Source organism: Colobus angolensis, unplaced genomic scaffold (genome assembly GCF_000951035.1).
Source record: "Colobus angolensis palliatus isolate OR3802 unplaced genomic scaffold, Cang.pa_1.0 Scaffold140, whole genome shotgun sequence".
In the NCBI taxonomy this organism is placed as follows: domain Eukaryota; kingdom Metazoa; phylum Chordata; class Mammalia; order Primates; family Cercopithecidae; genus Colobus; species Colobus angolensis.
Window position 1 is genome coordinate 2,591,328 of NW_012114489.1, and position 12,831 is coordinate 2,604,158.

At 45.0% G+C, this 12,831-nt stretch overlaps 1 protein-coding gene across 3 annotated transcripts in view; it reads right to left on the reverse strand.

Moving 5' to 3' along the window:
- Positions 1-10,305: 10,305 nt before the first annotated feature.
- The window catches only part of PCYT1B (phosphate cytidylyltransferase 1, choline, beta), a 126,596-nt gene continuing 124,070 nt past the window's right edge, over positions 10,306-12,831 (reverse strand). For 2 of the 3 annotated variants that reach the window (XM_011935128.1, XM_011935127.1), the window contains exon 8: positions 11,395-12,056. In XM_011935128.1, the coding sequence (XP_011790518.1) occupies positions 11,844-12,056 (213 nt within the window). In that variant the 3' untranslated portion in view covers positions 11,395-11,843. Of the gene's footprint in view, positions 12,057-12,831 lie in introns of all 3 variants that reach the window. The other variant, XM_011935126.1, reaches the window with a different exon arrangement.

The following is a 12,831-nucleotide window of genomic DNA, read 5'->3' on the forward strand; positions in this document are numbered from 1 at the left end:
GAGCAATCTGAGGTGTCTGTCATAGCCAAACTAGTCCTGGAGCATATGGACAATTCTGTACCCCAATAATCAGAACAATAAAATGGTAGTTGTGATTCATTGTGTGTCACTGTGGTGTTTTGTGAACCCTGGTCTATTTTTCATCACTCCCACCTATAAAATTCTCTCTCTTGGTTTCTGAAATTCAGTACATTAATGGCACCAAGCACCTTTGCAAATTGCTGGGAATAGACAAAGATGCTTACTTAAAGTCTTATGATTGAGCAAAGGAAAATAGGTTATTTGGAGTCTCTAGCAGGGAACATGGAACTCACCTTTTTGGGGGAGCATCCTATGGGTGAAATATAGTAGCTGTTAATAGTAAACTGTTAGAGTTGGTATTTTTCAAAATATGGTCCATGGATAGAAGAAAGAGGGCCATACACTGTACTGTCTAAGTCAGGACACTTTTGAGAATGAAAAAGAGCACTATTAACAATTATTTCTGTAAACTGTGTAAGCAGGTGTATACTGGCACTGTCCTGGGCAAACTGAGATGGCCTGGCCATGGCCCACCCACACCAGAATGACCTGAAATGCTGGCTTACACAGATTCCTGGACCCTACCTCAGCTCTTCTACCGATTGATTCTCTAGGGGGTAGGGGGTAGGCCCAGGAATCTGTATTGACAAATGCTCCGGGGGAATTGTTTTAAAACCTAACTTTGCAAACTGCTGCCACACTGCATCTTCAGAAGACAAACAACTTGAGTTTTTCAGTGAAAGTGCTATTGGTTCCATAGTCTTTTATAATGAACTGGGCAGCACCGACACCAGAACCTGGTGCCTCCAAAGACATTTGGCTGCAGTTAAGTGCTTCCCCAATAATTAACAGATGTAGTCCTCATGCTCTTTAGCAGTGTATAATTCTTTTACTAAACATTTCATGGTGAAGAGGTGCCTTTTCATTTTTTAATCGGAGAGCCACGTAACTGCTCTCTTCCATGTTTAACGCTAAAAAACAAAAGTTCTCAAAAATTTGAGGCAAATGCCTTCGGTTTGAATGGTCCTTGGGGAGTGTTCGTATCAGGAAATCACGTTTGTCTTTGTTCAGCTACCAATTATCTCTGTTAACTGCACCTTAGTTTCCTCATCTATAAAATTAGGGAGTTTCTGGGCAGAGCAGCACATGCCTGTAATCCCAACATTTTGGGAGGTCAAGGCGAGAAGATCACTTGAGCCCAGGAGTTTGAGACCAGCCTGGGCAACATAGCGAAACCCCATTTCTAGAAAAAAATACAAAAATTAGCCGGGTGTGGTGGTGCACACCTGTAGGCCCAGCTACTCAGGAAGTTGAAACAGGAGGATCGCTTGAGCCTGGAAGGTCAAGGCTACAGTGAGCCATGATCGCATCACTGCACTCCAGCCTGGGCGACAGAGTGAGACCCTGTCTCAAAAATGAATGAATGAATGAATGAATGAATAAAATTAGGGTATTGGACCACGTGGATTCCAGACTCCAGGCTTGACGTTTTGTGGCATTCTTTAAAAACCTAAAATGGGAAGCAATTACTAATCTACTTTCATGTTGTTTTTATATATCTATGTATATGGAATATAAAAGCAGTGACTCTTGAAATTGACAGTGGTTTTACTCAGAATTTTATTATTATCCATCTGTATTTTACCAAAGGTCAGCTGCTGTGTTAAGACATCATCGATGACTTGGGAATCTTATTTTCGTAGCAGCCACTCCTGCCCTCGTTTGAAATCCATAAAGTATGTGCAGTTTAGGCTCACAAAGAGGCTCTTTAACTCAAGTTTGCACAGTTCCATGTAGCTGCCGCAGAGCATCACACTTCAGTGTATAGTTTTACTTCTTTGTCCTTCATTTCAAAATCCTTTCCAAATGACTTAATAATGCATGCTTACAAGTGATTACCTGCTGATATTTTCAGATATTCGCTTCATAGTAACATACTTACACTTTGATCACATGAATAAATCATAAGGCAAAGGGGTTGCCTCTGAGAAGGGTTTCTGTAGACCACCATCTACCACTAGGACTCTCTGCAGTGCTGGAAATGTGCTATATCTGTGCTGTCCAATATGGCCACCACTAGCCACCTCAACAGTGAAAATGTGGCTAGTGCAGCTGAGGACCTGAATTTTACATTTTATTTAAGTTTCTGAATTTAAATAGCCACATATGGCTAGTGGCAACCGTATTGGACAGCCATTTCATCTGTTGAATTATTTAAAATTAATGTTGAGCACCCATTTTCACCAGTCACCAGGCTGGGTGCTTTGCAGCAATTGTGTCATTTTTAAACGTTGGTGTTAAAGTGAATCCTTCGTCAATGAATCCTTTGCCCTCTGCCCACTGATGACACTTTCATCAACATAATCATCTCTCTCTCTCTCCTTGGTTAAAAAAGATAAAATGATATTTAGACCATTTCCTACTGTGCCCACATGGCAGATCAGTTCTCGTCTTTGCTACACAAGCCATTCATCATCCATCTCTTTGAATCCATTTACTTTCGGGCTTATTTTGTTCCCTGAGCTGACTTATTACCATAGCCCAGAGGGTCTCAATCTGGCTCCACTTCAGATCCATTAGAGGGGTGCTGGGGAGTCTTTTTTATGAGCTCCCTGGGAGATTCTAACATGCAACAGGGTTGAAAACCACCGATAAAGTTCAAACTATAGACCAGTCATCGGGAATAGCTAGAATGCTGGCTGCACCAAGTCATGTCTCCCTGGCACAGAGCAGGCCTACGAGCTTTGTGACTTTCTTGATAATCTGCCTAATGGCAATCGGGAAATACTTAAAAAGGAGAAAAGGCTTTGTCAGTTTGGATTTGGGCCAACTAAGCAGCCTTGCCGTTTCCTTCTCCGCAAGAAACTCTAAGTTAGGCTAATGCTACTCTTACATTCTCTGGCATTCTTGTCCAAACAGTATTTGCAAGTCCTCAAACAAAATAAACATGTTAATGATTTCAACAACAGTGATGGATGCAGAAGCTTTCAACAGTTCCTTAGTGACAGCTTAATATAATAGTGTAATTATTTCTAAAGTTAGAGATAATTATTGTCACCTTAGCACAATAATTGGAATGGAGCTTCCTATATGAAAATTGCTCTTCTCCTAGGGCTTCAACTGGTCATGAAATAACAGTTTATAAGGGCAAATAAATGCCCCATTATTCAGGTGAGGGAGGCCCATCAGGCACTCTGCAATCAAAGAATGTAGGTGAAACTGAGAATAACCATCTCATCCATCAAGCAGCCCTGTCCAATTAGGAGCATTTAAACTATTCCATGCAAGGCCCTCACAAAACAGAACCTTACTGCCACTCATGGGCCTAGCTAAGGGATATCATTGTCAGTCTCCTCTTTTCAGCATACTCAGAGAATAGTTTCAAATGAATAGAACATCTTTTAAAAATCTGCTTTTCCTATTTTCCCTCACTCTCAGAGTTGGTAATCTTTGTACTCAGTGACAGAGCACATCACCCCCCAAAGAGATGAGTAAAATAATGTAAATTAGTAAGTAAAATAATTGTAAGATCCTATTGGTAGAATCAGAAGTTTCAGTGGCCAGAAACATGGAGTTTTCCTTAAGAGCTCAGTAAAGTCAAAGATAGGGCCAGTCAGGAGACTGAGAGCCAGACTAGTAAACTGAAATTGGGGGCAAGGGACAGGGGTTGTGTCCCCTCTAGTCTTTGTATCCGCAGCACCTAGTGGCCCACTCAAATGTTTGTTGAGTACTTCGGATGGGAATGTGTGCCAGACCTTAAGTTAAAATGTGTATCAAGGGTCACAACTTTCAAAGGAAAATAAGTTACTCTAGAAAGGAGCATGGAGTAGCTTGACACTGTGGTGGCTGAAAGTGATTCCTAGCTTAAACTGGCTGTGATCAGCATCCAAAGAACCAGAAAAAAAAAAATAGAGGGCGAATAGGCAGGAAACAGATTGTGCCTGACAGCCAGAATCTGTATCCCTGGGTTTGTTTTAGTGGGAACATATCCAATGGTCAAAGACTGATTAGTTACCATTTTCACTTCTTGTTATAGCCAAGTATGGATTGGAGGATATGTACAAGGTAATGGGGGGTGGGGTCCTTTAACTTCCTTCCTTACTGGCCATGGCTCCATGTTCATGAGTTGAGGTTTCAACAGTTCCTCTCCTCATGGACCAGGGAGCAGGTTTCTTTGGGTCAGATATCCCCGTTATATCTATTCCATGCTTCTCGTGTGTGTGTGAGTGTGTGTTTTAGACAGAGTCTTGCTCTGTCTCTCAGGCTGCAGTGCAGTGGCACGATCTTGGCTCACTGCAACCTCCACCTCCCAGGTTCAAGCGATTCTCCTGCCTCAGCCTCCCGAGTAGCTGGGACTACAGGCGCATGCCACCATGCCTAATTTTTGTGTTTTTAGTAGAGATGGGGTTTCCCCATGTTGGCCAGGTTGGTCTCGAACTCTTGACCTCAAATGATTCGCCCACCTCGGCCTCTCAAAGTGCTGGGATTACAGGCATGAGCCACCGCACCTGGCCCGTGCTTCTCTTGTGGACATCAAAACTCAAACATTTTAGCAAGGTCATCACTGGTAGCTGTTAAATAGGAGCTTTGTTAAATAAGAGTGGTAAAAAGAAGAAATTATCTGCATGAGAGTTACTGCTCCTCAACTCTGTCAGGACTTGGGAAAAGATTCAAGGGTTTGTGACCACTGTCCTCAGTCACCTTGAGTTAGACAAAATAATGGTTCCCCAAAAATGTCCATATCCTAATCCTCAGAACCTAGGAATATGTTGTATTACATACGAAGAAGGAATTAAAGTTGCTGATGAAATTGCTGATGACCTGAAAATAGGAAAATGCTCCTGGGGTTATCTGGATAGGCCCAATGTGATTACAAGGGCTCTTATAAAGTGGAGGAGGCAAAAGAAGAGTCAGTGTCAGAGTGATGTGACATGAGAAAGACTGGACTGGCTACTGCTGGCTTTGAAGATGTTAGGGGGCCATGAGCCAAGAAATGCAGGTAACCTCTAGAAGCTGGAAAAGGCAAGAAAATAGATTCTCCCCTAGAGCCTCCAGGCAGGAACAGCTGCCACTTGCCAACACCTTAATTTTAGCCCAATAAGGCTCATTTTGGACTTCTGACCTTCAGAACTGTAATTTAATAAATTTGTGTTGTCTTAAGCTGCTGTGTTACAGCAGTAGGAAACGAATACACACCTCTTCCACTTCTTTCATCTATCATTAATCCCTGGGTACCAGATATAGAAACAAATAGAAAAAGAATCAGTGACTCAGTGGTATTAAGGTGGATCTGTGATCAGGCTGGTAAATGGCATTTTGTCAACATATTCCCAGTGGAACATGACCACCAAACAGATTTAAAAGACTGGTTATCTTCTCAAGCTATGTAATGGGTCATGTCCTGCTACGTACAAGGCAGATGATGACAAGTTTTCCTTGGACTTGAACATTTTAGAGTGACGGGGTTATTTGCAAGTATAGTCCGTTGAAAAGGTCCCTGTGGAAAGGGTAAAGTACTGCAACTCTTTCAAGTAGAGAATCATCAATTCTTTTTAAATGGAAGGTTACAGATCAAATATTTTACTTGTATCTAATCCCTCCATCAGAACTCTTTATGAATAGAGTACAGGAACCTTGCAGCTTAATTATTTCTCCTCCACTCAAGAAAGATTATAACGTTAAGGAGAATAGAAATTGTTTATAGGTGGAGCCGGGGGTGGTGACTCATGCCTGTAAATCCTAGCACGTTGGGAGGCCGAGACAGGCAGATCACTTGAGGTCAAAAGTTCGAGACCGGCCTGGCCAACATGATAAAACCCCATCTCTACTAAAAATACAAATAATAATAATAATAATAATAATAATAATAAGCTCCCTGGGAGATTCTAACATGCAACAGGGTGGTGCATGTTAACAAGCCAGGCGTGGTGGCGAGTGCCTGTAATCCTAGCTACTCAGGAGGCTGAGGCAGGAGAATCACTTGAACCTGGAAGGTGGAGGTTGCAGTGAGCTGAGATCCTGCCACTGCACTCCAGCCTGAGTGACAGAGCGAGACTCCGTGTCAAAAAATAAAAATAAAAATAAAAATTGTTTCTAGGAACAGTATATGTCAACCCTGCTCTGTACATTTCTCCAAGTTTCTCACATTTTGGTCAACTGCAGCTGAAATTTAGCCAATATGGTGCCTTTTCTAGAATACAAATTATAATAGTGTCGAAAACTAACATAAGGGTTCTATTAACTATAGATATTTGGGCTGTTAATGAAATCTTCAGATTTTACTGTTGATTGGTTTTAACTTGATGGTTTCTTAAAGAAGTTGACCACCAAGTATACTTTGATGCTTATGTACTGTCACACTCTGTCTCAAAAGCATCTCTGCGGGAGTCCTTTTAATCTAATTGTTCCTGCTGAATACCTGGAGAAGTCGTCATTCAACTCCAGTAACCAATGAAGACTCCAAGAGGACTGTGTGTGTGATGTGTGTGGGAACATTTTTGATAGTGTACCTTTTCCCCCAGAAATTATGTTCATTAACAAAGGCTAATTCTCTTGGGGGCAAATATCAAGGTTCTTAAATATGGGTTTTATTACACCTTATAACTGATTGTTTTCCCCTTGAGAACACATCTGAGGCATCATGAAAGTCAAGAAGAAACTTGTAACTGTTGCTTGAAATACAACCTGTCAAGAATGCGTTTGATTTATGTGGCGAAACCAAATAATATGGTGTATAAATAATAGGTATTCCATTTTTAAATTCATTCCCTTGCTAACCACCAGACTGGTTTTATTTATTCTGGACCCGAGGCTAATGTCAGAACTGTGGTCATTTCAAAAAGCTCAACCTCTCCAGATGGAGTTAATGGAATCTCCTTAATTTGGCAAGTGGAGGGCACCAGCACAGTTCTCAGAATATTGACATCTGCCTTCGCTGTTGACATTTGGGATCCAGATTTAGTGCTTCCACCCCCATCTATCTGCGTCTAGCTGATTAAAGAAGCCTTTTTTTCCCCAAAGATGGAAAAGTGGTTGAAATGGCCACTTCCCAAAGTTTAGGTACACTTGGGAAGCATTCTGTCAAGTTACAAGATAAGAAAAGCGGATGGAACTCGAGAGCCTTTTATCTTGATGCTAGAAGTGCGGAGGCTGAAGGCATGAAACCAGCCACCAATGCCATCAGCTGTGGAGGCCCCAGGGGACTGGAAGACCACCTCTCCGGTGAGAGTTCAGTACTTTCTCATGGTCGTTCAGTGACAGCATCACAGCTGGGAGAAGCTTGGGGCGATGCAGGCTGCCTCATACGTTCAGAGACCTTTACAGGCAAAGGAGACCTTAGAAATAATTTCCTTGAGGCCAAAGAAGTGAAAAGGTTAGGCCAAGGTCACAAAGTCAGTTGGTAGTGGAGCCTACAATTCAGGGTTCTGACTGGGTTCACCATGTGAGCTTCCCTCCGCGTGGTGCGGTTCCTAACTAGCTTTCAAGTCAAACGTGGGGCCTTTGGCAACTCCAAGGCTTTGCCCTGCTCTGTACGGTACAGAGTCACATCCTTCTGAAGTGCTGGGGCCACAGCTGGGCAGAGCCAGCCAGTGGGCCAGGACAGCTGCTACAATGCCTGTATTTTTCCCCATTGAGCTAGAGTTCATAAATAGGAACACACAGCAGCACACTTTTAAGAAACATGACAGTGACATACCAAAGTGCAATTCTGCATCCCTTTATTTATAAACGAGTTGAGAATGGTGTGGTCCACTTGAGAGTCAGAATGGGATAGGAGCAGGGAGGGCAGGGGGCGCGCGGAGTTGGGGGAGGCTGATTCCAGTAGTTCGCGTTATTCAGCACCAGAGCAAATGCTTGGGCATAAGGTCGTGCTTTAACCCAGACGGGTCTTATCTTATATGTACAGCATAGTCTTAAGTATGTATGCTCTACTTATGGCTTTGTCCCTGGACTCATCGCAGTGACACAACAGAAGAAAACTAGAAAGAAGTCTAAGAGAGGAGAACTTGCAAATGCCTCATGAGCTATTTCTTTTTTAAAAATCTGATGGCCAAGACTAGTGCTGAACGGATGCCTAAGAAACAGGCACATCTCTGCTAGAGACGGGCTCATCTGCTTCAGCTGAGCCAGTGACACCGTCTCGCATCTCTCCCTGGGGTATGACTAGATGCTAAAATAAGTACTGAAGACACGGAGAGAAAATAAATCTGTGCTCTTCCTGTCCCTCCCCCAGGGGGTGAAATCACAGTATCTAGTAGCCTAAGAGCAAAACTCAAATCCCTAAGCTGTGTCTCTTCCACTCAGACCAGGTTAGAAGCCAGGCCAATGTCTCATGTCCTGCTCCTCTTGAGCCTGGCGTTCCTTTGCCTTGGTAAGGTCCCGACACACAGAAGCATGCTTGCCAGAAGCAAGTCATTCAGTGTGACTTACGGCACAGCAATTCCACCCTTGTTTCTTACCTGGTGGAGGGGTAACCAGTTCATTTTAGGGTCCCCATAAGCAGCTAATGTAGAAGTGCTTAAATGAAGCAACCAGAGAGGCAGGGACCCCACATCCTGCGTGGGCATTTGCTAACCTTGGTTGTGCGTGAAAGGAACCCTTCCATCTTCACCTGTCAGGGGGTGAGTTAACACTTGAAAGGGAGCGGAAAATCGGCTGGACGCGGTGGTTCAGGCCCGTAATCCCAGCACTTTGGGAGGCCGAGGCGGGCGAATCACCTGAGGTCAGGAGTTTGAGACCAGCCTGGCCAACATGGTGAAAACCAGTCTCTACTAAACATACAAAATTAGCTGGGCGTCATGGCAGGCGCCTGTGACGTGGCAGGTGCCTGTAATTCCAGTTACTTGGGAGGCTGAGGCAGAACCCCTTGAACCTGGGAGGTGGAGGTTGTAGCGAGCCGAGATTGCGCCATTGCACTCCAGCCTGAGCAACAAGAGCAAAACTCTGTCTCAAAAAAAAAAGAAAAGAAAGAAGAAGAAAGAAAGAAGAGAAAAAAAGAAAGAAAGAAAGAAAGAAAAGAAAAGGGAAGAAAGTGAGCAGAAAATCACTACCCTCCTGCTCCCCCACAATTTCAGTCCCACTTTCTCCCCTCTTCATAAGCTGCCCTCTTCTGCCGTCCTAAGTTGCTATGCTCTAGCCCTCCTCAGTCTGAAGCTTCCTCACTAGGGCAAAAAGAATCTCTTTCCTTGCTTTGTGTCATTCCTGCTTACCCTTCCAAGCTTGGGGCATATTTCTCATTCCAGCCTCAACTCACTCTTGGCCATTACAGTTGACCAGCTGACCTTAACAAAGTGCAACCCGGCCTCTGCCTGGGAGTAGGGAGGTGGTGTGGGGGTAGGGGCTGGGAGAGACTGAGAGATGGCCAAAAAGTATCAAAAGTTGGGTTGCAGAATCCTCCCCATTCCTTCTCAGTAGATTTGCAGCCTCAAGAGGGTGGGGTGGGGGGGCTCACCGCAGGTTAGGAGGGTGAGATTTAGAACCCATTTATGTGTGGCTTAGGCTCATCCCTGGAATGAGCAATGGTTGTTTCCCATAATTGGCAGCAATGGTGACATTATCTGATGAGTCACGTAAGTGGCACCTGTCAGTATGGCGTGTAAGGCCTGCAAATGTATAGTCAGCCGGATACACTATTTGCTCCAGAGTGTAGGATTCAGGTAAAAGTGGATCTATCTGCCCTGGGCCATGGAGTAGGGGCACAAAAGGCCTTCCCAAGAGAGGCTCACTTATAAAGTGAGGTCCTGAAATGGTTTTATGAGAGCAGATTTTCTTTATCCTCCTTTCCTCCCTCCAGGAACTTCTTTCCTCCTTTTCCCTTGTTCCCACCACCTTCCTTCGCCTGGTTGGCCTCATCCTTCACTGGTACAAGTGCTAACTAACTCAAATGGTAGGCAGACTTGCATGGTTTGACCTGAGTGCGTGATGGAAGATGGAGACCAAATGGACACAATGGAAGAACGGGGCCCTTGTCCCTCTCAGAAGAGCAATATTCTGGGTGGCCCTTGACTGCAAAAAGACGTTTTCTTCTTCACATGCCATGTTCCTGCCAGCTGTCTGTCCCACATGAGTGCTTCCCAGAGTCCTGGAGAAGGAAAGTGCCAAGAACAAAGAGTTTCGAAGCCAGCTCAGCCTCATAGTTTTGCTTCCCAGTGGACAGCACTCATCTCCAGGTGAAGAGGGGGTAGTTGAACCCCAACACAAAGGGGAAACACATGCTGCCTTTGTTCATTGGTTGCCCCCTTGTCACCTAGAAGGCTGGTTCCCAAGGCCTCTGAAAAGGGGTATTTCTATCACAAGAGATTCTGGGCTCTGCCTACAAGTCACTGGTTTGGGCCTCTATTCTGTCTCTGACTTTACTGGCATACCCATACAACAACCCAAAGAGTTTGGTTCTAGACCCTTAACTCTCCCTGCTCATTTCACACAGGTGACTGTGTAAGGAGCAGGAATTTCAGACAACTCAGCAGGAACACTTAGAGTCCTCATCCCACTTGGCAAACCTAGGGCCAGAGATAATGGTGATACTACCTAGACCACTCAGATGCTGAGATCATAAATGAGCCCACAGTTCTCTGTAAAAAGTCTTCCGGTTCTTCTTCACCCAAAAATGTTATAGGAGGTCACAAGAACAACACACTAATTTCCTGGTTGGGATAAAACGTTTCCACAGGAATCTGGAATGAGCTTGACAAAGTGCCCAAGTCACAAGAGAACAGATGGTTCTTGAGACCAAGGATTTCAGAGGAGTATTACGGTGGAGCGCAGGAGTGGGGTCTATTACAAAATGCCACCACTATATACTCATATTGCACATGGGATACACCCGAGGATGGCATATTGGAGCATATATACAACAGATACGTGCAGGTAGCACCCCCTATCGGTATACTATGTTTGATACCTCAAACTCTTACTTGAGGTCTATGAAACCGTTAACTGGTCAGAAATGGGAAAAGCCATTCCATAATAGCATCCTTTAAGGAGAAGCTTCAGGAGACATTTCTTGTCTGCTAAACCTGGAGCCAAAGCAAAGCAGCTCCTCTTTTTCATATATTAGGAAGTTTTTCTTTGTTGCAGTTCCCACAGATTTAGGTAATTTCTGCAAAACAATGAAGTCAAACCAGTGATGAGAAAGTACAGCCAGGAGCACATCAGGCCTTACGTGGAGTTCTTGACAAAACTGTCCATTGAATAAAAAGTTAAGGTTCACACTAGATGACCTTTTATAACCGGCCTAAAACAAGGCTTTGTCTATGAGCCACATTCATGGAACTGGAAGGAGTTGATGCGTTCCAACATCAGGTCTCAGTGGCTGGACTGAGAAGGTTGGAATTTGTCTTTAACTCGACTATTTCAGAAGCACTTTGCCACCTCTATTGGAAACAATTTTATTCTGGCAGAGCTGGGGTGGTGGGAGGCAACGTGCAGGACCCTTATGGACGCAGAAGTAGCAGGTTGAGGGGACAGCCACTTCCACAGGTGGTTTACTTGGTGGGGATAGTGGAAGGACAAAAGCAGAAGTCACCCCATCAGTGCAAGTCTCTCTAGGGAACTCTGCATCCTTCCTTAGCAAGGTTAGAGTGATTCTAGATGACGCTAAGGTTTGTGTAGGTTGTCCGGCCAGAAATCTCTGCACCTTGCTCTTGAGCTGTATGGAGAGTGAGAGACAACTGGTCCCAAGACCTTCCCTTAGCAGAGTTCAGGGTCTCTCTGCTGAGCTGCAGCTCCTGTGACTATTACCCTTCAAACATCACCCAGGCAACCCTGTGACCCTCGCCCTCCTCCCCATCCTGCATGGTGCGGCTCTTGCCTGCCAGCAGCCTCTACTTCTCATCCTCATCCCCCTCACTCATGCTGCTGATGGAGGCTGAGGCTGCTTTGGGTGAGGAAGGGGGTGAGGTTTTGAGTGGAAGCCATGAGAAGGTGGGCGATGGGGAGCGGGAAGGGGACCGGCTCCGGGTTGGGCTGCTCACAGGGCTCTGCTTCGGGGATAAGGCCTGCAGCATCCGGCTGCTCCTCTCTTGGAACATCTGCTTCTAAAGAGAAATTGGAGAGAAGGCATCTGTTAACTTCACCATCTGAGACAGCAGCAAAACAAAAAGGTAAGGCAGGCAGGAGAGCCACTACCCCAAAACTCCTGAGCCCACAAACCTACACTCGTACCACATCCCATGTTGTCCAAGACTATGTATAGTAAGGAACTGAGTGACATTCAGGGGCAGTGACAGAAGACTACAGTCACCGCTGGTTCTTTTTTTATTGAGTCAGAGTCTCGCTCTGTCACCCAGGCTGGAGTGCAGTGGCCTGATCTTGGCTCACTGCAACCTCAGCCTCCCAGGTTCAAGCAATTCTCCTGCCTCAGCCTCCCAAGTAGCTGGGATTACAGGCACTTGCCACCATGCATGGCTAATTTTGTATTTTTAGTAGAAACGGGGTTTCACCATGTTGGTCAGGCTGGTCTTGAACTCCTGACCTCAGGTGATCCACCCACCTCGGCTTCCTAAAGTGCTGGGATTACAGGCATGAGCCACCATGCCCGGCTACTGCTGGTTCTTAACACTCTTTCCTTCTTCCCTTCTTTTCTTCCATCCACAAAATTTAACTGAGTGTCTCTGATAGCCAGGCAAGCAGCCATGATCTACGGACTGGAGGGGTGACAGAAAACAAAACCCCTGACCTCATACCTTCACAGATATGAGGAGGAATCACACAATAAACAAAATATGGTATGTCAGATGGATCTGTGGTCTGTGAGAAAAAGAGGGTGAGAGGATAGCAAGTGGGGCTGGGGGCAGGACGGCTGCTATTGCA